The sequence below is a fragment of the Drosophila sulfurigaster genome, chromosome 3 (assembly GCF_023558435.1).
Source record: "Drosophila sulfurigaster albostrigata strain 15112-1811.04 chromosome 3, ASM2355843v2, whole genome shotgun sequence".
NCBI lineage: Eukaryota > Metazoa > Arthropoda > Insecta > Diptera > Drosophilidae > Drosophila > Drosophila sulfurigaster.
In genome coordinates, this window is record NC_084883.1 from 55,563,272 (window position 1) to 55,588,298 (window position 25,027).

Consider the following 25,027-nt stretch of genomic DNA (forward strand, 5'->3'; position numbering starts at 1 on the left):
TGTCTCCTAACTGCCACCTTGTATATTACCTTCATCATCATCATCCATATAGAGTGTTCCCATCTCCCCCATCACCCCGCCCTCATCCTCTGGTTGCCTTACAAATATGGAGCACGTTGTCATGGCATATTTTGATAGCTTCTGAGTTGTCGGCAATGGCGATAGAGACGGCGTTGGCTTCGCTATTGTTCAGCAGTCGCGCCTTTGTTTGCCCTGATAAATGTCTGACTCGACTCGGCTGGCGCATTTTACCAGATTGGCGCTTAGTGCTTGCTTTTACCTCTGCTCTGCGTTTGCGTCTGCAATTAGCTCACAGCTTTTGAGCCTAAGCTCGTTGTTTGCACGGCCATCGCCCAGGTGGTTACAGCAATCCCATCATATCCTTTATCTCTTTGCTCGCTTCAAACTTTGGCAAATTTAATTTTCATTAGACTGCGTCGTCTCGCAAATCTCTGGTTGCAGCGTTTTGTTGAAACTTTTCAAGGGGGTGAAAAGGGAAAACTTTATCTTAAGTGACTTAAAACTAAAAACTGCAAATTTAATGTGCTGCCCCGATGTGGCATCAACTTGTGGAAACACTCACACACAGACACAGATACACACGAACATTCAGTTTTTACTGCTTACTTTTTGGCAGAGCCAAAAACATTTTTCCCTTTTCGGCGCATTTCCTTTGGGCATGCAGTTGACAGCATGTTTGCCCGACACACAATTACAAACTCTTACTCACATAATCACACACACGCACACACATACACAGTCACAAGTCCAAAGAGAACCGCAACGAAAGTGGCACACAAAGTTTGCAACACTTTACGGCATGAGATCTGGGGGAGGACATCATGCTAAAGTTATCTTCTGACCAATGCCTTTTGGACAAAACAATTTCTCATTTTATTGCTGCGGCCTGAAAATTGCTTACAAATTTAGTGCTGCATACTTTGCGGCAGTTGTCAAAATGGCTCGACAAGGGACGCGTTCTCTCCTCACTTACCAATTCGCCATAAATTCGGCAAGTCAAAATTAAGTGAGCACATCTTGGAGAAGGTGCACATTGCTGTATTGCTGGTGAAAATGTATTCCTCGCTTGCTTTCCGTGCAATTTATTTAGTTATTCATGTTCGCTGGGGCCAAAAGTGCATCAGTGTTTTGGACGTGCCTGCAACAAGAATTTTTGTGGCACAAAAACAGGTCACTGCACTGTCACTGGCAAGTTGCTTAAGTTGTCATGCAACCGCAATGCAAATATTACTTGACAAACACTCACACACACACACAAACACACACACACATAAGAAAGTCACACCTACAGGAGTATGTATGTGGTCCCTGTCTATTGGCTACCTTGACTACCGAGTGAATAATATATAAGGCGTAAAAGCCGCATCAAAAGCGCTTTAAAACATTCCAAAAATTATGCAATACTTGCTCGACGGCTCCGTCACAGCAATTAGGCCACATCGAGAAAGTGGCAGAAGGATGTGTGGGAGGGAGAAAAGCCACAACGATGGCCACAGGTAAAAAGCAATTGTCTTTTCGCTTTGTGCGTGCCTTTGTTGTGGTCCACAATGCTCATTAAAATTTAGGCCAAGCCGCTGGCAAGCAGCGACAACAACAAGAGGAGCAAGAACATTCACGTTGCTGCCACTTAATTTTGAGATTGATGGAGGGGGGAATGAGGAGCGGATTGAGGGAGCTGCTGCACGAAAGTTGTTCGCTTTTTTGTGGCTGAACAGAAATTGAAATTACGTTTAGCCGCTCGTGCAAAACGGCGTGATGGCCGAAGGATTTCCTCGAACTCAGCTGCTCAATTAAAATCCAAATAACATGCACCACCTCTAACTCGCTCTGGCTCTCTCTTTCTCTACACTCAACACACTTTCTCTCTCTCTTTCCATCTCTTACAATTTCTCATTCTTATATTTTTTCCTTTGCAGCTGAGACCAGCTATATAGTTAATGGTTTGGATCTGCAGGGACCGATATTCCTACACGAGCCGCCGCATCGCGTCGAGTTTTCCAACAATTCGGGCGGACTCATAGAATGCTCCGGTCATGGCAGCCCACCGCCCGAGGTAAATATGGGCGTGGCCCGTGGCATCGCTTTACTTTTGTTCGCTTCGCTCGTTTTGCGCTGTTTAATTATGCATGCTGCCGCTGTCCGCACTCATTTCCAAGTTAATTGACTGGCCCCCACAAAAAATAAAAAAAAAATTAATAGAGAGAGAGAGGGAGAGAGAAACTAATACTCTTTGTTCGGTTTGTAGGTGGAGTGGACGCCAATACCGCCACAGCAGGATATGGTGTTTCAGCTGTCAAACGGGAGCATGATGTTTTATCCCTTTACTGCCGAGAAGTATCGCCACGAGGTGCATGCCACCGTCTACAGGTGAGTGCGCATTACGTATACTTAATATCTGCTTAAATTTTCATTCTCTCCCTTTTTTTTTTTTTTTCGGGTCAGATGCAAGCTGCGCAACATGGTGGGCACTGTGCTCAGTCGGGAGGTTCATGTCCGCGGCGGTAAGTCTATCACAAATTTTTAATTAATTTACAACAATTTTATAGTCGCATGCAAAGTTGATTTGCGCTAACTCGTAGTCTAACCAGCTGCGACTGCGACTGCGACTAAGGCTATGGCAAGAACTCCCCTCTGAAAACTTTGGCTTAATTGGAAAGTTTTTGGAGCAGCGCCTAAAAGCAGGCAACGCAAGTTTTAATTACTACTGCCAAATGTTGTTGGCGGCGACGACCGAGAACGGCTCCACCAAAAAATCGGCTCTAATTTGGCGCCCAAGCGCGAGAATTGACTCTGACTTTCGCCTAGTTGCCCTAACCTTGCAGTCGAGTCTAATGGCTATTCGATTGAGTGCTTCGCAGCTATATACAATTTATTTAAATTCATGTTAATTTGTTTTGCTCTTGAGCATTAAAATATTTATTTATTGCTGTAACCAATTTTAGTTTTTTGCCTTTCCGTCCATGTTGTTTGCATCCTTAACAGCAACAATGTTAAAGTTTACATGCAAAAGTAAAAATAATATAATATAATATTTGAAAAGTGATTTATCTCGGCTTAAAGTCCCACACAACTTCAACGCCAATTTGCAATTTCCAAAAAAGAGTAAAATGAATTTCTGTTGATATAAAATGTTTATTACAGCTGAAAATGTAGCACAAGTATTTCAGCTGCTGCTCAGAAATTGCTTAAAATTCTCATCGACTTTTCAGCTGGTAACTTTAGCAACTAACGTACTTTGCGAGCACAGTGAAACTTCCACTTTGCCTTGTTTTTTGGCCAGTTTCAACGAGGCAAAGTTTCGAATTCATTAGGCCCTCGAGCTAGGCGGTGACGAAGGGAAGGCAAGAACTTTATTAAAGTGCATTAATGAACAGGCTTTGGACAGTCCAATGAGCGAAGTCGAGTCAAGGCAAAGTGCTGCTCGGATCCAATCACTTTGATTGGCATCGCATGTCGCATAGATTTTGCGGCTCATTGAGCAGGCCTTAACGTAAATCTCTTTAACGAAAAACAACAATTAGCGCTGGCCATAAAAATACATATGAATGTTCTGGTCATAGACAAAGAAATGTACAAACATAGGTCAGACAAGAAAGCGACCGCTTGACTTTTGCGTTAGCTGCGTGCGTTTAATTAACAAGGAACAGAATGAATCAGTTGAAAGCAAAAACAAACAGAATAGTCGCTACCGCAAAGATGATAAGATAGCCCGACTGTTTCCCTCCACCCTCCACACACAAACGTAGTACACCCACACATAGATATATAGCTCGGTTACATGCAAAGTTTTAACGTCTAGCGGTCATTTCTCAGCAGCTTAACTCAACGTTACGTATACGTACGAGTATTTGTCCATGTCGCTGGCTTATTCTATTTGCGGTCTCTGTTTGTTTTCCTCTGTTTGTTTTTCTTTTTTTGTTGTACTCTTTTCTTCTCTGCTCGCTTTACGCTTGAACAATTTGACAGCGCGTAGATTTGGCGCAAAACGTTTTGCCTAATTTGCAAAAGTTGCCAAGGGAATTGTGCCTGGTCCTCTCATCGCGCCACCCCACTGCGATAATTTCTCAGCTAATGTGTATAGTTGACTTTGGATGTAGGATATGGCGCCTTGGCGACTTGCTTGACTTAGCAGTTGCGTTATTTAATTGCCATCGCTTAGTTTCTCAGGATGCGAAGAGTATAGTACTCCACTTGACTTGGCCTGTCTTGGGTGGGCTAAGTGCGCGGTAATTAGCAAAAAGTAGTGGCAAAAACTCTTGACAAATTTGCACAGCTGGGAGACAGCAACAGCAAGAACAGCAGAAGAATGAAGAGTAAAGAGTCTTTTGCTTTTGCTCTTGTCAGAGGCCACAGGCCACAGGCCAAGGCTGATGAATGATGTTGCCACAAAGTTGTGACTTATGCAACACGCACATACACCCACACACACACACGCACACACATACCATCGCACAAGTGCAGAACTGTTGTAGCATACTATACAATCCAGAGCAGTCTTTGGCAAAACTTTTTGATTGAGCCACAAAGTTTGTGCTGGCTTCACCTGCCGCTGTCGTCGTTCTCATCGTCGGCATTGTGTATGAAACCTGTGTAATTTGTTCATAATTAGTTGGGTGCACATTGTCAGTTGTGCTGTATCCCCTCTTTCGTCTCTCCATTTTTCCCAGTCTCCCTTCTGGTATGCAAATTGCAATGCACGCTGCTTTAGTCATAATTTAATAGTCTCTCTGCAGCTCTGTGGCACAATAACTGGAAATCAGGCAAAGACTGCTGCAACCAAAAGCATCTTTCCGCCGGCGCACATCATAAACATAAATTTGTGCAACAAAAAGTTTGCCACAACACAAACACACACACGCACACATACTCGAGCCATTCTCAACAAAACGGAAATGAATTTCCGCATAAAATCCAATCCGCTTCGCTTTCCTTCCCTTCGCTTCCCTCTCGCTAACAGCTCAGTTACTTTGTGAGTCGACTATAAACTTAGCTTTCATACTTACTTTCCTGGGCAGCTGTCCTGGTCCTGTCCTGCACTGTCCTGTGCTGTCCTGTCCTGTCCTGTTCTTCTATACAACACGATGTTGACTGCCACTCGCCTCCCCATTCCATCTCTCTCTCTGAATGCAACATGAAAGTGCTGAAAAAAAGAAGAACATTTTTACAAAACTATGCACCAAAATAGAAGGGAGTAGGAGTTGGAGTTGGAGTTGATGCTATGTCCTGGCAGCAAATACAAATAATGAAGATACAAAAACAAAATTGCACTAAACTCAACTGAAAACAGCAGCCGCTTCCCGCCTTCCGCTTTCGCCACTTCCCGCATCCTATTTCCCACCCGCCACTCGACCAGAGGAATTATAATAAAATGTTGTCACAAAGTTTTTCAGTTTTTCATTTGTTATTGTTGCTCTGTATTTCAGCAAAAGATGAAAATAAAATAAGCCCCCCAAACAATAACAACAACTTTTCAAATTAAACTTTATCCAATTTTGGCATATTAAAGTTTCTGCCAAATTCAAACCCGATTCGTGAGCCGCATTCAAAAAGTACAGTACTATATAGTATATAGCTTGATATGGCAATGGTAACTCTTTGCATAAGAAGATTAACCCAGCGAATAGCACAGGAAAAGCAAAACGTATTTCCCAAACACTTTTCAAGTGACGCGTGTGGAAAATTGCCTTTGTCCATCTTAATTAATTTACAAATGCCAACGGCACAGCAACCAGGAGTAGAAAGAGAAGAGTTGAACGGGAAAGAGAAACGAGACATGGACCGGCAAAAAAGGAATCAAGTTGAGGGTTGTTTGAACTGGTGGAGAGCTTTAACTAAGTTGCACAGTGTCAATAAAATCAGAAACTATTCCAAAAAATTTAAAAACTAAAATAAAATTGTATTGTTCAATATTTAATACATAATATTAAAATAGTAATTATTGTTAGCTAATGAAATTATTTAGAGCCTCTCAGTTCTCAATAAGTATTTCATCTTATATTAACATTTTCCTTGCTTACCACTGTGCAAAGAGATGGTTTTCTGTTTTATAATCCTTGTCTTTCTTAATTTTGTGCTCGGTGCTGAGTTGACACGGGAATAAAAAATCTCTAACTCAAATTGCCACATTCAATTTTTAACGGGTTTGTCGTTGTCGTTAGCGTCTACGTCTACGTCGACGTCGACATCGGCGCTGCTGTCGTCTGGCTGACAAACGGTCACACTTTTGTTAAGTGTCACAATTTGCCGGACATGTTTAGTGTGGGCAACGCTTGACAAGGGAAATAGGGAACAAGCAACGGGTAGGAGAAAATGAATGGCGTCGGTGTCGGCCTGTTTAATGTGCAACATATTTTGGCTGTCAGGCTAGAGGGCACGGCTTTAGGGTAGGTCAAAAAGGGTTTTAAGCCTTTTTTTATGATTATCTTGCGCAATAAAAACTCAGTTAAAAGTAAAAATTAAACAAAAAGGTCTTCCTCATGTTTGGGAGGCTAATAAAAACACAAACACAAGCCAGTATAATTTTTTGCCACACTTTTATGGCCTTGAACTTTGTTATTTGTTTATGATTTCGTCTCTTGATCTTGTTATTGTTCAGACAGCTGTGTGCTGTGCACGCTGCGTATGCGCAATGTATATTACAAATTTGCATAAACATTCATTTCAGTTGTCAACCAAAAGTACACGGTGCAGGTGCACGACGAATACGTGATGACCGGCAACACGGCGGTGCTGAAATGTCAGGTAAGCTTACAGCTTAGAACCCTCTCCCCTCAAAAAGGAATCGCGCCTCAAGGCAACGAGAGAAAGCGAAAGCCAAAAAGGCAATGGGCTGCTGATCCACATGGACATAGACTTGCACTTGCACTTGCCACAAAATTCACTTAAAACTTAAATTCAATTTGAACTCAACTCGACTGCTGACGTTGCTGTTACTCTTGCTGTTGCTGCCGGCAAAATGCTGATCAAATTTGCTTATCTTGGTTGCTATCGCTCTCACTCTCGCTCTATATCTATATCTGTCTCTGTCGATTGGCAGGTGCCGAGCTACATGTCGGAATTTGTAATGGTCACCGCCTGGGTGCAGGACACTGGCATGCATCTGTATCCAAACACGGACATCGGCGGCAAGTACACGGTCCTATCGAATGGCGAATTGTACATAAATAATGCGGGGCCCAATGATGCGTACAAAAGCTACACATGCCGCACTGTAAATAGACTGACAGGTACGTGATAATCACATTTTCAGCTTAATCGTCCAGTCAGCAATGCCTCAATGCATACATCCCACCTACCCACCTTCCCACCACTTCTCCTTCTCTCTCTTTCTGATTACGAGATGGAGCGATGCTGCGTCTGTTGTGGCAGCAACTGTTGGCATATAATTAAGTTGAATAATTAATTCACAGCTCGGGGGATTGCAATGTGAAAGTTGTCCTTGAGTTATAAGTGCACTAATAACACAACTGAATGGAAAATAGGGTTTAATTTCATTATAAACTTTCCACTTTTCTGTTTAAATTTTCTGCGCATTCAGCAAAACTGTTGCATAACTGATAACTCAGCATAAATAATCGGGGATTAAGGTCAAAGCATTGGCATTTAATGAAAGTCTTACTAATTTATTTAATTGCTCTAAGCCAGTTTTTAGAACAGAAATGATATACATTCTTCTATATTATTCCTTAAAATAAATCCTTAGGAAATAAACATATTCATTAAATTAAGCAAATTATTATTATTATCGTATTCCAATAAGTTGTTTATGTTTTATAAATTGAATTTATAATTTTGAAACATTAATGATTATGATCCTTAAGCATCCTGCCATTGTTTCTTTGTGGTCCCATTATTCACAATTTGCTTTTGGCAATGTCAAGGAATATTAGCATAATAGTTGATTTTGTAAGGTTTAATTGGCTGCAAGCAGCAACAAACGCAAATGAACATCAAATTATATGCTTAACGTTGTAGTTTTTGTTGTAGTTGTTTTGTCTGCTAGAGTCATAAGTAAAATCATGTAGTTTATGCTAGGTTTTTGCCCCAAGTCAATGTTGTGCGTTGTGCATAATTTATGATGCGTGACATTCAATCGCCGAGCAAGAGGCAAAAGGCAATAGCAGCAGCAAAACCAAAGCCAAAGCCAAAAGGAAAAGCAAAACCAAAAGGGCATTGCGCCATGGGAAATTCCAGCTTGCCACACAAGATGGACACATACATACAAACATTGAGGAGGGGGATAAAGTCAAGTCAATACGTGAGATCTTTTGTAGATATTTTGTGCTGCTTATTTGAAGTTTATTGTGTGTGAAAATGCGCTTAAGTTGAATTTCTATTAGCTTTTGTGCGCAAATTTCACATCATCAATCAATACGATAAAACTTTATGCAGCCCCATCTCTTTCCTTCTCTCCCTTTTCCTCTCTCTCTCACTTTCGCTCTTTCTTTCCCGCTCTTTTGCACACATATATTCTTGGTCTCTTTGAGCAGTATTCGCTTCTTGAAAGTTTAATTTGCTTCCATACCATTTGTGCTTCGAACTTAAATTGAATTGCTTTACAATTTGTGGGGCCTAGAAATTGTAATAGATTTTGATTAATCAAATTGCTTTCTGACCCGGTCAAAGGCAGCGCCATCAAATTCTGACCAAAAGCCGCAAGAGCATAAACCAAATAGGCTATTACTAGTATCTGTGCGCCGCCACCATATTAATTACAGCTGCACTTTCGCACATAACTAGCCAAACAATGCCAATTCAAGTGGTCAACACACAAACACAGAGTTGCAACGCAAACTAGCATTAAAAAATGGCTTAGAGTGCACTCATTAAAAGTGTAACATGAAGCTGCTTTGGTCGCCAGGTAGAGAGTTGGTAATAACTAATTCATTTAGTAAGCGCACACACACTGACACACACACACGCACGCACAGATACACATAACCGCATTTACACTAACACATAGACACATAGAGAGAAAGAGACACATACGCTTAATTTAAGCCATGCCTTTACCTGCAACACACAAAAGTAGGCAACAATTTTGTTAGTGTTTGTGAGAGAGAGAGAGAGAGAGAGAGGGGCGAAGCAAGGGACGTGTCTGGCTGGCAGGCAGCGCATAATTACAATTTAAACCAAAAATCCATTTATTTTGCACAATAACGGGAACAACAATGGCGGCTAACAATAATACGACTGCTAATGCACAATAGAGCAATGTTAGGGCAAGGACAGAGGCGGTTCCAGCCACAGAATGCGAGGAAGAGAGATCGGTAAAATGGCAAATAGAGAGAGAGAGATGAAGAGTGCTTCTTCTACTGCTGCTGCTGATGATGATGATGATGATGATAATGATGATGTTCTGGCAAAATTATAAATTAAATTGCTAGAGCAGGGCACCGCCAGACAAATATAAAGGGCGAGAAACAGAGGTGGAGAAAGAGTAAGAGGAGGACGCTGGCGTGAGGTAGACAGAGATAGAGATGTCGACAGTGGGCGTAGACCATTTGAAACAGATTTTGTTGGCCGAGTGGCCCACTTAACACACTCCTGGATTAGATGTCATGTTATGTTAACAGAAATAATAGAAATGAATGCGACGACATGATTTAAAGCCGTTGCCATTAAAGCCAAATATATAACCACAAACGCACAACACATGCAGACAACACGAGAGCTAATATTAATCATAATAAATAAAATAAATGCACGCTGATTAACCGAATAGTACATGCACTAATAAACGAAATAGATTGTCCTGCAAACTAGATGTATAGTATGCCATTAATTAAGTTTCATTTGCAGACTGTAAATTAGACTGCTAGCAGAAAAATATAATACTTCTCCACATAACACATATACTATATACTATGTAAATGTATATAGGAGTAGGTTTTTCTTTTACTTTTACGTAACGTATTCTTAGTATAAATCAAAAAAATTAATTAAGAAAGCTAACTAATTGACTTTGCGTGCACATTAATATAAGATGAATACACTGTAAATTTTCAGTCTCATCTTTGTTTTCATAATTAACTGAATATAAAAAGGCTTATGCATTTTATAACAGCAAATATCACATTTTCAGTTCATTGAAACTGTTTAAATAAAGTCTTATGATTTAAAGAGGTATATTAACTTAATTAAAATGAACTTGGAATTAATTTAAATAAGCACTGCAATTGTGCCACTTAAAATTCGACTACTTAGAACCTATAACACGATAACAGCTTGCCATTGCGATTGATGCAGATTTTGATGCTATTGCATTATAAGGTTCAGGACATGTCCTTGGTTGAAAAATTATAAAAAGGCATTTAAAAATTAATTTGTGTCGGAAAAGAATTCCGAAATTTTAAATTTTAATTTCCGACGATGCTTTCGATTTCATACTCATATACATATTATATAGATTAAAATGCCCAGGGCATAATAAAATACCCGTTGCCTAGTGAAAACATCAGCTGGGCTCTGTTGTGATGACCTCGAATGGGGCAAGTAGCGCATGCAATCAACTTGATAGCTTTCATTTACTTTTAATTAATTAAAAACGCAAATGTATGCACACATACCACAAGCGAATAGGTGTGTACAACACATCTACATATATTTGCCATAAATTTAGCCAAGGGATCCCGCACTTAAGTCTAACCAAAAAGTCGCATAGCGTTGAGATACTGTAATCTTGGTAACTGTCAGTTACTACTTGCCACACATTCCTCATATGCCACATATTTGCTGAAAATTGTTGTAGTAGCTGTTGCCCCACACACACACTCTCTTATGCCTCTTCTTATACGGCTATTTGCTCATCTCCTTCATTCGTTTTTTTTGTTATTCATTTATTTTTTTTCGCAGGTGAAATACAAATTTCAACGTATCCCGGCCGCATTATTGTAACCGAGCCCAAGGGCATGGTTCAGCCGCGTATTAACGTTGAGAAGCATTCGATGCGGCATGTCGTCCTTAATGGCCAAACAACGTTGCCGTGCATTGCTCAAGGACATCCGGTACCAACATATCGGTGAGTAGCACACTAACAACAACAACAACAGCAGCCCAACACAAACAGGAGCATCATCAACAGCAGCCGCAGGTTTTTTGTATGTAATGGCCCACAGGTCGCAGCACTTGCTGGGCAAACAAGGGAACAAGGGAAGTAGGCGCACAGTTTGCCGCGCGCATTTTATGACACTGTGAAATATTTAGCACTTTTGACAAAAAGAAAAACAAAAAACACCGCTAAAAAGCCAACGAAAAAATGAGAAAAAATGCCAAAAACAAAAAAGGAAAAGAAAAACAGAAACAAACAAAATAAAAATGTCAGGCAAATTGTCAAATGTGAATGTGAGCGAACGAGAACATTGCGAGGTAAACTGTCCTGCCGGCTGCGTCGAGTCCTGCGTGGCCATGTCGACCCTGTCAGTCTTATGGATAGTTTAACAGCCAACGATAGGCTCTCTCATGCATAGTAACAACTACTAATATATGTCAGTCGTTAGTATTTCAGCTACTGTCTACTTGCAACTCAAATAACATGCCGCACTTTGTGGCACTTTCTTGGCACAAATGAACAGAGGGATCGTTATGTCTAAGATATTTTCTATGTTGTTTAGCTATATTAATTGTATTTGTTTAGTACACCATCGAAAGCAAGATTATAATATTCTACAAAATCTGTAGTATACATTTTCAGACGAAAAGAACTTCAGAAGGCATACAATTAAACTACAATCAGTTTGTGAAATTAAGGATTTAGTAAATACAAATTCACTTCAATTGAAATTTTAGCATATACTCCCATACGATATAAAATATAATTTTGCTACTCATCAAACAACTCAAAAGTTAACCCAAACTTGGCTAAAAGGCAATTTCTTATTGACCAGATTAAGGAAAAGTTGCAAATTGTCATTTCCAGGTGTATATAATATTAGTAATATCCTTCCGTACCTGCAGGTCATGTCCTTCCTCTTTGTCTCTTGACTTCATATTTCAGATATTTGCTTAAGTTTCAATGTATTTCTGTGTCAAATGTGTGATGCGAGTGTGTGGTTGCCATTTAATATATGTCAATCGTGGAAAGCGACGACATTTATCTTGTTCCTTGACAAGGACACTCCAGAAGTCTCTCTCTAGACGCAGCTAAGGAAGATTTCCCTCGAGTCAACCTGCTTTCTGTGCTGTGCTCAGCGCAAATCAATCAAATGTACAACGTGCAACGTTTATGACCCAAAATGGCAAATTGCTTTTTGAATGTCCATGACGATGAATGGAAGAAGGTAGATAGGTAATCACTGGCCACAGCACATAATACGAAGCACACTTGCCACACGTTGCAACTTGGCTCATCATCATGTGCTAAGACATGCATTGCTTTTTATAGAGCCAAAGGATGAAACGGACGAACGTAATGGGTCATTGTAGCCGCTGTCCTTGGTGGTGCATGCATAAAAAATATGCGCCAGGATATGCTGGGATATATGCGCTGTTCTATGCTGTGCTGCCACCCGCTGTGCAACGAGCCGAACCAAGATGATGCCAACACAATCGAGCGCCAGCGAGGCGACAACAACAGCGACTTTTCCCTTCTCTCTCTATCTTTTACATTCCCTGCCCAGGATGTATGTGCTCTGCTGCATTGTTTTGAGCAACGTCCGCATCCTGAAGTCCCGTAGCTGTTGTTGCTCATAAATGTTTAAATAGTTGGCATGTTGCATGACGGCGTCGCGGTTCGTCGTGCTCCTTGTTTCGGCATACAAATGCACACACACATACCTATCTACCCATATTTGAGAGAACATATTTTTGAAATAGTTTTTGTAGCATACTTTTTGGGGACAACGTAACTGCTCCTTTTGTATGTGCATTTCCATTGTGCTACGTCTTCGGCCACGCCCACATCATTAATCGCCTGAGCATATTTCGATTACATTTCAACAGATGGCTGAGTGTCCTGCATATCCTTGACGAGCTCGCATTATTTTCCATGATTTTAATTAAGAAAATGTCAGACGCTGCAAATGCTACAGTACGAGGAATGTATCACGCAGCACGCAGCTTATAGCACACAGCATGCAACATGCAACATGCCATCGTCGTCACAAGACGAGAGACGCACTCAAGTGCAATTAAAGCCAAATTAAAATCAATAACTTGATTAAAAATGCAACAGAATATGCATTGCTTCGTGGCAGCAATGTCAGGTGGGTGGCCAAAATGATTCAGAAAGGCTTGACAGGGGAGGCGAAGTGGGCGCTCATAGGGAGGCACCTGCAAGCAGACATCAAACAGATTATGGCACGCGCTTGGAAAATTCGTAGCTCTGTTGATTTTCCCAATTGATATTTTCACAGAATTAATATTAAAAAAATATATGCAAATGTATGTGTGCGTATACTATATACGAAAATTATAAAAAGATGATTGCCAATTTCCTTTATGCAAGTAATTTAGTTGGACAGTTGGAAAATTATCGAAATGGAAATAAACAATGTATCGCATAAGTAGAATCGAAAGCGAGCTTAAATGTTAAAAACAACTAAGAAACTCGCACATAATTGATGACTTAAGACATCAAAGACAACAGAGCTTAAAGTTGTGGTTTCATATTTGCATTAATCTAGGTCTTAGCTATGATTACTCACAAATGTTTGCAAACTAAATTAAGTTATATATATTTATTGTTTAATCTGCGCATGCTTGAACTATATTTAATATTATATGAATATGAATAATGTACAAGACAACAGAAAGTTTTGTATATTTTTGTCGGCCATTACAAAAACAATAGCAACTTAAGTAATTACAATTGCACATTTCAAGTTAGATATATATTTTCAATGCGCATCTTTTGAAACTTATTATTGATAATGTGCTTGTTATTGCTGGCCAATCAAAAGCCGCCACGAGAGCCAAAAAACTGACAAGTCTGCATATGAACCACTTGAACATACTCGAACACGTTCGAACGCAGATCGAACGCAGCGCGCAGCGTACGTCACACATTCAGATCAGTCGCAGTTCGTTTGTATGTATGCGTCCATGCGTCTACTTGCGGCAGGATATGACCGACAGCTTGTTTTCGAAAAACAACTTCCTCGTGCACCCTCAAAGTATGCTACAAAAAATGTATTTTGAGGCGACAATTTAGAATTTGAATTTTAAAAATAACTGACAAAAAACAAATCCATTATAATTCAAGTATATTTGATTTTTTTTTGCCATATCTCGGTGAAAACACTCAGGAACCTGCCAGGACTTACCTTGTTGTTATCAGGATAACTGGTCCTATCGGTTGACATTCAGGGAATTTCAGGATATGCCAATAAAATTCACCTGAAATTTTTCAAGTGATCAAGTATAGAAAGCCGTCAAAAATTCCAATAATCCACTGCATCTCGGACACTTGAAGGACGATCGTGATGTCCTTTGCCACAAGTATTATCCTTTGGAAGAAAAACTGATTGGTCCACTCAAAAGGACGAATATCCTTACAGGACCCGAGATAAAATGACATTTTTCTATACAGAAAATTGCGTATATCTCGGTCATATCCTGTCTGATCCTTGTATTTCATATGTCAAACGGAGTCCTTCGATAAGATCTACCCTCATGCCAAAGGACATTCCAATCGTCCTTGTGGTTCTCCAGTTATCCTGCACTTTTCGATTTTCGCATGTTTTCTTTGGACCTCGGACTGAAAAATTACAAGTGTTGTATCCTTAGATGACCACAATTTTTTTTGATACCAATCGATAGAGCTGGTCCTTGCGATCCTTTAACTACAACTCATTTGCAAATGCGGCAGGATATGGCAAAGATATTGCTTGTTTTCGAAAATCAATCCCCTCGTTCACCCTCAAAGTATGCTACAAAACATGTAATTTTCACCTGAAATTTTTCAAAGGGTCAAGTATAGAAAAATGGTTAAAAATGCCAAGAATCCACTGCATCTCGGATATTTGAAGGACGATCGTGATGTCCTTTGGCACAAGTATTATCCTTTGGAAGAAAAACTGATTGGTGCACTCAAAAGGACGAATATCCTTACAGGACCCGAGATAAAATGACATTTTTCTATACAGAAAATTGCGTATATCTCGGTCATATCCTGTCTGATCCTTGTATTTCATATGTCAAACGGAGTCCTTCGATAAGATCTACCCTCATGCCAAAGGACATTCCAATCGTCCTTGTGGTTCTCCAGTTATCCTGCACTTTTCGATTTTCGCATGTTTTCTTTGGCCCTCGGACTGAAAAATTACAAGTGTTGGATCCTTAGATGACCACAATTTTTTTTGATGCCAATCGATAGAGTTGGTCCTTGCGATCCTTGCAATACAAGTCCTTTGAAAATGTGGCAGGATATGGCCGAGATATAGCTTGTCTTTGAAAAAGAGCCCCTCGTACACCCTCAAAGTATGCTACAAAAAATTTATTTTTTTGCTAGGCGCCAATTTTAAATTTGAATTTTGAAAATAACCGACAAAAAAACAAATCCGTTTTAAATCAAAAATGTTTTGTTTTTTGCCGTATCTCGGGGAAAACACCTAGGAACCTGCCAGGACTTACCTTGTTGTTATCAGGATAACTGGTCCTATCAGTTGACATTCAGGGAATTTCAGGATATGCCAATAAAATTCACCTGAAATTTTTCAAGGGATCAAGTATAGAAAGCCGCCAAAAATTCCAAGAATCCACTGTATCTCGGACATTTGAAGGACAATCGTGATGTCCTTTGGCTCAAGTGTTATCCTTTGGAAGAAAAACTGATTGGTGCACTCAAAAGGACGAATATCCTTGCAGGACCCGAGATAAAATGACCTTTTTGTATACAGAAAATTGCGTATATCTTAGTCATATCCTGTCTGATCCTTGCGGGTCCAATGTCAAACGGAGTCCTTTGGTAAGATGTACCCTCATGCCAAAGGACATTCCAATCGTCCTTGTGGTTCTCCAGTTATCCTGCACTTTTCGATTTTCGCATGTTTTCTTTGGACCTCGGACTGAAAAATTACAAGTGTTGTATCCTTAGATGACCCCAACTTTTTTTGATGCCAATCGATAGAGTTGGTCCATGCGATTCGTGCAATACCTTTAAAAATGCGACAGGTTATGGCTGAGATATAGCTTGCTTTCAAAAAAAACCCCTCTTGTACCCTCATGTATACGGATATATATACGAAAATTTTGAAAATAACCGAAAAAAAAACCGAAACGTTTCCAAAATATTTGTTTTGTTTACCAAATACTGTCAGAACACATATTTTCATAATCATGACAACGAGTTTTATCGGTATACACTCAAGAATTTTCAGGATACGTCTATGAAAAATATCTTAAATTTTTCAGGGGTTGGATACAGAAAAATGGCTATAAATTAAAAAAAAAATCTTTGTATCTCGGCCATTTAAAAGATCGCGATGTCCTTGGGCACAAGGATTGCACTTTTAAGAAGAAACCGACTGGTGCACTCAAAAGAACAAATATTCTTACAGCACTTGAGATAAGCGAATCTTTTTGTATAAAGAAAATTGCGTATATCTTTGGTATATCCTGTCTGATCCTTTGTGTCCAGTGTCAAACGAAGCTAATTCGTGAGGACCATTATCTTGACAAATATCATTTTAATCGTCGTCCAATAGTTCAGCTTATAACGATGATCAGTTGTAACGATTATCGAAAATTGCCAAATCAGTATGTGAAATACCAGGCGAACATAAATTAGTAACAAGCTGAAATATAGCAAGTCACTTGAGTGACTTGGTACCGCGAACATTAAATATATGCGCCAACTTGAAATTTGGATGCAAACGACGAGTAAAAAGAAAATCCTTTAAAGTTTTATTTGTCATGCAACATAATACCTTGAAAATAATAATTGTTTAGAGAGTTTTACAATATTATTAAAAGAATATCTGATTTTAATATGGTGTTGTTAATTTTAGAATCAAAGCTAAATAAGAAACGCATTCTACTGGTCGGTTTACTGAAAGCACAGACAATCAGTTGCAAAGAAGCACTACAGTGGGTTTCACAAGAGGCAATCGAATCGAGTCGTGATTTATATTGATAACAATAATGCAATTGTCATTATAATTCGATTAAAATACACTTTTCAATAATATCCGTTCATAGTCCTCACTCTCTCTCACACACACTCTCTCTCTTTCCTACTCTTACTTTTCAGCTGGTTCAAGGAGGAGAATGAGCAGCTGCTGCCGTTGCAGTTGAGTGAACGCATTACCATTGTATCTGCAGGTCTGCTCAAAATCACCAAGGTAGGTTCGCCCCTCTGCCCTATTCTTTGACTGATGCACTCTTCAGTCAGTTGTCAGTTGTCAGCATGGAAATGAAAGCCAAATATTGTGATTGCCATTGATTTATGCCATTGCAGGCGCGTCTCGAGGACAGTGGCAAATATCTGTGCTGGGTAAACAACACAGCAGGCGAGGAGACAATTCAAGTGTCGCTCACGGTGACAGGTAAGTGCACAGATAGCAGACAGTAGACGCAGACGCTTGGTTAGAGTGTACCTCATCGATGCTTACTTATAAATCAACCCACAGCTCCGTTGACAGCACATCTGCAGCCGCAGGTGCAGACCGTTGATGTGGACAAGGATGCGCAATTCCAATGCATTGTCTCTGGTCATCCGGTGCACGATGTCAACTGGCTGCACGATGGCAAGCCCATACTACGCGACAATCGAGTCGAGGTACAGCGAAAAGTTCTCAGTTCCGCTTAAAGAACGCCCTTTAATCGCATGCTCTCTTCTACTGCAGATACTGACTGATCCAGCGCGTTTAATCATTAAGAAGGTGCAAAAAGATGATCCGGGCATGTATCAGTGCTTTGTGTCCAATGAATGGGAGCAAATCCAATCAACAGCTGAGCTGCAATTAGGCGGTAAGTCCGAAGGGGGGCGTACGTCTGTTAGCAGTATTATTGGCACATCATAAATAGCCACTAAATTGGCAAATGCTCTGCTCTATTGAACGGGGGTTGTCGTCATAAATTAATGTGCTGATGGCCATATTAATGGGCACTTATGGCGCAGTTCTCCCCCCGTTTCTAATTTGCCAGCTGTGTCGTGCGTTCGCCCGTTCAATTTGCGGAAGCAAATCAAAGGATGAAATTTGCTTCGAGTGATGACCACAAAACCACACACAAATAAATGTTTGTCATAATTGCATTTCATTAATTTCTAATTTAGCAAATTGCTGGCATTTTTCAACAGCAACAACAGCCACAACAAACACAACAAAGACAACAAAAGCGAAGCAGGCCATAAAACGCAGAGCTGACAACTTAATTTTATTACCAGCACTAAAAATCTAGCCACAGCCACTAAGCACGCACACACACAAGCACAGCCAGCACATTGTAATATTTAACAGCCTTGGGGTTACAAACACACACACACATACACCTACACTCAGTATCACACAGACAGGGCGGCAGCTAGACAAACGATAGGAACGTTGTCGCGCTTTGGCAGCGTTTTTGATTTGCTTTTAGGCACAAACGGAAATTGATTTCGATATATTATTGGCATGCTTAACACAGACACAGAAACACACACCCTCCCACTGAACACACACACATTCATAGACGTTCTCCCTTTGGTGTTAAAAGCTTCTGACGTGCAACCAAAAATGTCGAGCCAGCCCCAGCAGCGTAGCGCCATTAAGCGGCCGGATATGGCAGCAATTGTGTCAACGTTGTCGCTGTATTGGTGTGTGTCAGTGCGCGTGTTATGGCAGCAGCAACAGCGAATAAATATGGCAGCTTATAACTGGCAACGTCGATGGCAAAGATATTTTCTACACCCAAAAAAAAAAAAATTCGACTTGCTCGCTTTACTTGCATTGGTTTTGTCGTTGCGGAAATTGATACAATTTTCATCAGCTGGATAACATTTGCTCCCTTGTCAAATGCATTTTCCGCTTAGCTGAAGTGAAAGCTCAAGGCAACAGCGCTCAAGCAAAGCGCCAAAGCGAAAGCCAAGAAAAATATGCTGCAATAGCATACTTGTATACGTCTTCGTTGGCGCTATTCGAAATCTCATTTCGATTGTGAGCAAATGCTGCAGAAACTTACATCTCGTAAAAGAAATGCGAAATATGCAATTTGGAATACATAAAATATGATTAAATTGCGCGCTTGGCTGTATTGCTATTTTGTTAGAATTTTGATTTGATGCAGCAAGTAGTTGGCCTATTTATTGGCAAATTTAAAACATGACAAACTTAAGCTGTAAGCTCAAGCTCTGCAAAACACACTTTAGTTTTCTTTCGGCTGAGCCGATTTTATAGACCATTCAGCGGGCTTTAGAGGCGGCTTTGTGTATCACCAGCAAAGTGTAAGGTATAAGAAATCTCATTATCCTTGCTAAAAGGCTTAAAAAAAAAATGGTCTACGCAATTCACATTTCCCTCAAACTGTTAACAATGAAAGCTGCCAGTTGAAAACACGAGCTTAATAAATATAAAATAGAAAGGTACAAATTTCAACTACTAAAACAAATTTGATAGTGATTATATTTTAGCAATATATTATCAAGACAAATGCCTATCTCATAGCAGTGGCGTTATTAGATCTCAGTGCTCTCCAGCTTTTAATAGGTAATAGCTCGCACACACACACACACATCGGCCACAAGCACTCCTTAGAATGAGCTCATTAATGAAATGCCGGAATGAGGGTGGTGATTTGAGGTGGTGACCCCCCTGGTGCAATGGAGTAAAGGAAAAGGGGAAAGGAATCGAAATTATGCGCAGCTTAAGTGAAAGTCATAGCTTAAAGCACTCTTATCTATCATTTTAGATGCGTCGCCGGAACTGCTTTATTGGTTTTCGGAGCAAACACTGCAGCCAGGTCCAACGGTATCATTGAAATGCGTTGCCACCGGAAATCCACTGCCGCAATTTACATGGTCTTTGGACGGATTTCCGGTAAGTTTGGCTTTGCTCACACACATGCACAAACACAAACACATATCTTGATAGGCAAAAGCAGAGATGAAGAAACAAGAGAGAGGTAAACCTCACACACGTGCTGAGCACTTACTTAAGCAGCATCACCACCAGCAACAGCAGCATCAGACAAAAAGCGGAAATGCAGGCAGCGTTTCCGTTTCCGCCAACGTCGATGTTAACGCCGCAATGTGCTCTCCTCACACTTATATAGAACATTTCGTATCGCATTGAGTCGCAGCATTGCTGATGATGTTCGAGAGCTGCAGGATGTGCCAAAGCACATGCATAAATGTTTACGAAAGCGCGTTGCCACCTCAAACACCCTACCGCCCCCTTAAAATTTCCTGCTCCTTCTTCTATCTGGCATGCTCAACATGCCGCTGGCATTTGCTTTGCTTTTTCCACTCTATCCCTATACTCTCGTTGTCCATTTTCAAGGATTTGTTTCGTTTATTTGCATAAATTTCCATTTTCTTTTGACTCTCACTTCTGCAACGTCTTCGGCCTTCGGTTGTCGTTCTTTTTTTGCCCTTCTTGCTTTCTCGCTGTATTATACCCTAAGCCTAGTTTAAATTTTATGCAATTTCAATCAATTCGATTTACATGAATTTTTCATGCTTTTCTCTCGCTCCACAAATGCAAAATTCTCGACTAATTGACACATTTTCTTAACTATATTTTATGCACTCTCACTCCATCACTCACTAGTTCTCTCTCTCACACTTTTCCTCTGTTTCTCCGCTTTTATCCTTATAGATACCAGACAGCTCCCGCTTTTTAGTGGGTCAATATGTTACCATACACGACGATGTCATCAGCCATGTAAATATTTCAAATGTCAAGGAGGAGGATGGTGGCGAATACACCTGCACGGCCCAGAATGCAATTGGCAAGTGAGTGGCCACAGTTCCATATACGAGTATAAAATACATGCACAAGCACATACACTGTCACACATACATTCTCCACACTGATAGGGGCATAAAAAGCATTTCCATGCTAAATCATAAATTTAATTGTAGCTTGACAGGATAAAAACTAAAACCAAAATGTAACTTTACAACTGACAGGACTAACTGATACCCTGTAGCATGAAAAGGAAAGTAAAGTAACATTAAATATTTAAGCGCAACTTTTTTTTTCTTAAGCAGCTGGGAAAGCATACATTATTCAGATTGATAGTGTTTAAAATATTATGTGAATAGTATATTATAAGGATGTGAAGAAGCCTATGCTTTCCCATCAGAAAGTTTTAATGTTAACAATCTTTTATGTGCAAGGCTTGAATATATATTACTTTAGCCAATTTGCTTTCATAGTTAGTAGTGAAGACACCCTTTTCAAATCTGCTACAGGGTATTTGGACAATGAAGCCGCATTGTTTGCTAGCTAAAGCGACATAAAATCCAAACAATTTGCTGAGTCAGACTTTTAGCAGCGGCAACTGTATACAAATGGTCCACACTCATCATACACACAAACACACACGCAGACAAAGTCGTGCATTTTTTTGTAGCGTTGTGCTGTAACTCGACGTTGCATGCCCCACTAAACGTTAGTTATGAGTTGTATATGTTTTTTATATTGCCGCAGGACCTCGCATAGCGCTAAAGTGAACATCTATGGATTGCCTTACATACGGGAAATGCCAAAAATAACGGGCATCTCTGGCTCTGATTTGATTGTTAAATGTCCTGTGGCTGGTTATCCCATCGATAAAATACACTGGGAGCGGGGTAAGCAGCACATACACATACATACGTGCCATATGTAGACTGGAGTACTCATTCATCGGTCCATGTATATTTATGCTCGCATTACTTCAATATTTACTTATATCTCGTATGACCATTTATTTTTCTCTTCTGATTTCTCTTTTGATGTGTATACCCGTTACCTATAAGCTAGAAGGGTATTATAGCTTTGTGCTAAAAAAAATTTTTTATATTTTGTGCATATTTAACAGTTTAAATGCGGTTAAACTTACTACATAGTAATGCCGAATCATCTACATATTTTTTTTAAGAATGTATAATTGAATACTAAAACAAAACTTTATTTAGATTTGTAATGTAATTGCAATTGTCGACAATTCTATAAGTGTATTCCAAATGTATAGCGGGTATGGCACAGCCGAGCACTCTCAACTCTAGCTTTCTTCCTCATTTTTCTTGTTTACTTTGCCTCTTGGACAGTATATGTTATTAAAAATCTCGTGTTTGTTATTGCGCGTATCAATGAATATTATTATTAAAACTGTGAAATGAACGCACCACATTTATTCGTACCCCTTTTTAATTTTAATTTATTTTTATATCCGTTATGGGTGGCAATCAATTTGTCATTGTGGTCTTTAATATAACTATGATATAGAATGTATATTATCATAATTCTGGTATGAAAATAATCGTAAATCTCTGAACAACAGTTTTGTGACATAAAACGTGCTCTTTTTATTTTATATCTTGAAAAATTCATTAAGCGACTCATAACTTAATTGTGATGATATTTTTAAATTTACCCGAACTCCATTTAAATAAGTGTATTTAAATTTAAAAAATTAATTTTTTGTTCTTGAATTTGAATTGCTTCTGCAGTGTTTTTGTCAATTTACTTTATTGCTCCTTTTTTTTTTAATATGAATAATACTTTTTTTTTTGCGCGATTTCTGCGCGCGACGATAAATCATAGGGGCAAAGAAAATAAAGCGGCAACACACATAGGAGGGTCAATGAAGTATAGAGCGAGTAAAAGAGCGAGTCATAAATTGCATAAGTTTGTTTTATGCGATTTCTGGCAAATTAATTGCGGCAACTTTTCGGTTATTTGTCTCTCCCTATTGCGCTGCACCTCTCTCAATCGCTGTTGCCTTGGGCTATTTTATGGATTCAGATGGGCAAACGTTGCCCATAAATCGACGACAGCGGGCCTACAACAATGGTACCTTAATTATCGAGCAACTGCAGCGGCTGGAGGATGCGGGCACGTACACGTGCATGGCCCAGAATAAACAGAAGCAGACGTCGCGTCGCAACGTAGAAATACAAGTGTTGGGTAAGTTACGTATACGCTCTGTATACACATCGCGTATGCGTAATATGCGAATCTCTTTTTTTTTTGTATTTCCAATATTTAAATTAGAAAGTTGCTGCACACAGCACTGAAAACTATTCCAATTAGAATGGCAACAAAACTATGCAGCAACAGCAGCGAATATTTCCCTGCCAGCGCTTTTAATGCACATACACAGAAGTCGGAGGAAGGAAACGATGGAGGAGATAGGGTTGGGGAGAGGAGGCGTGCCACAATGAAGTCATTGACTTTTGTGCGCGCTGTCTGTGTCTCTTGCTCTGCTTTCGACTCCTCTGCCTCTGCCTCTGCCTCTGGCGCTAGATCTGATTTTGCTATCTGCATCTCGCTCTTTATAATAATTTGCTGTGCAGCTGTTATCAGCGAGGCAGCTGTTGCTAAGCCACATTGATGTGGCTGCCTGCCTACCAGCCTGCCACGCCCACGGTTGGCCTGATGATAATTATTGTGGCTTAAGCCAACTTGGCAATTGTAATGAGTTTCATTTTTGGCTTTTTGGTGCCACATTGCATGAGCATAAAATGCATACATATAGTGAATTTAGTATAGTCAAAATGGCACTTATCAATTCAGTTGTGCTTGCCATTTGCAGTACCGCCAAAAATCATGCCCATCCAGGCCATGACGAATATGTTGCGCGAGGGCATGCGGGCGGCCATCTCCTGCCAGATTCTCGAGGGCGATTTACCGGTCAGCTTTCGCTGGGAGCGCAATAGCAAACCGCTCATAGGCACAGGGTGAGCAACTGATTTCGATTATACTATCGAAACAATCTGCAACCATTAACATGTCCATCTCTATCATTTCGCTGGCAGCAATGAGGTCGTGCGTCGACTTGATGAGTATTCCGCCAGTCTGGTCATCGAACACATTGCATCGGATCATTCCGGTAACTACACATGCATTGCCAGCAATGTGGCCGGCACTGAGAGATTCACAGTGCCACTGACGGTGAATGTGCCTCCCAAATGGATACTGGAACCAAAGGATTCTAGCGCTCAGTCTGGCACTGATGTGCTGGTTCACTGCCAATCGGCTGGCTATCCCAAGCCGACGATTACCTGGAAGAAGGCCATTGGACCAACGCCGGGCGAGTATAAGGACTTTCTGTATGAGCCCACGGTTCAACTGTTTCCCAATGGAACCATCTACTTTAAGAAGATCAGCAAGGACTCGCAGGGACATTTTCTGTGCGAAGCCAAAAACAACATTGGCTCCGGTGTCAGTAAAGTGATTTTCCTGAAAGTCAATGGTGCGTATACGGATTGTCAACACTCTTTGAATACAGTTATTAATGCCACAAGCGATTTTCCCTTCGTCTTTCAGTGCCCGCACATTTTCCAACGAAAACGAAACAAATCTCTGTGGCAAAAGGCAAGCAGGTCCATGTGCAGTGCAACGTGCAGGGCGACAATCCAATTGACTTCAAATGGAAGATTCAGGCAACGCAACAGTATCTTGATGAGTCGCTCGATTCACGGTAAGTTCGTCTCCCCTTTTATCCACACTCAGTCAACCCTTTTTTAGAACTGTCTGGTTGTCAGTACACTCCGGGGCATTCACGTTAAGACATGCATATAAATGTGAACAATTTAAAAAATAACTTACCATTGACAAAAATTAAATAGGCTGAACAAATTCACATTTTATTTTTTGTTTTTAGTTTCTGCATTGAATACAGAAAATACAAAATTGATTCTCAGATTATATCCTTATTATTAATACTAAAGGAAATGTGAGAATTGATTTATTTGTTTGGAAAAAATATGACATTTGTATTTTCAGGACTTTTGATTTATGCATAAATTGGATGGCCAAGTTTTATTTACATTTATAAATGAAATGTATTTCTATTTAAATGCCTTGGGGTGTATAACTGTTGAAATCAATTCCAAGTCGATTGCATACTGCAAATTGCTTTTAATTAAGAGAGCTGT

The 25,027-nt window shown here is 40.1% G+C and overlaps 1 protein-coding gene across 10 annotated transcripts in view; it reads left to right on the forward strand.

The window, feature by feature from the left end:
* LOC133841585 (cell adhesion molecule Dscam2) overlaps positions 1-25,027 on the forward strand; it is a 49,598-nt gene that overhangs the window by 14,348 nt on the left and 10,223 nt on the right. For all 10 annotated transcript variants that reach the window (XM_062274178.1, XM_062274177.1, XM_062274175.1 and 7 more), the window contains exons 3-19: positions 1,938-2,074; positions 2,267-2,388; positions 2,464-2,522; positions 6,686-6,762; positions 7,058-7,247; positions 10,876-11,041; positions 17,210-17,300; positions 17,417-17,504; positions 17,589-17,737; positions 17,805-17,928; positions 19,849-19,976; positions 20,757-20,893; positions 21,594-21,736; positions 22,893-23,054; positions 23,683-23,827; positions 23,906-24,342; positions 24,417-24,570. In XM_062274178.1, coding sequence (XP_062130162.1) covers positions 1,938-2,074; positions 2,267-2,388; positions 2,464-2,522; positions 6,686-6,762; positions 7,058-7,247; positions 10,876-11,041; positions 17,210-17,300; positions 17,417-17,504; positions 17,589-17,737; positions 17,805-17,928; positions 19,849-19,976; positions 20,757-20,893; positions 21,594-21,736; positions 22,893-23,054; positions 23,683-23,827; positions 23,906-24,342; positions 24,417-24,570 — 2,509 coding nt within the window. The remainder of the gene's footprint in view (positions 1-1,937; positions 2,075-2,266; positions 2,389-2,463; positions 2,523-6,685; positions 6,763-7,057; positions 7,248-10,875; positions 11,042-17,209; positions 17,301-17,416; positions 17,505-17,588; positions 17,738-17,804; positions 17,929-19,848; positions 19,977-20,756; positions 20,894-21,593; positions 21,737-22,892; positions 23,055-23,682; positions 23,828-23,905; positions 24,343-24,416; positions 24,571-25,027) is intronic.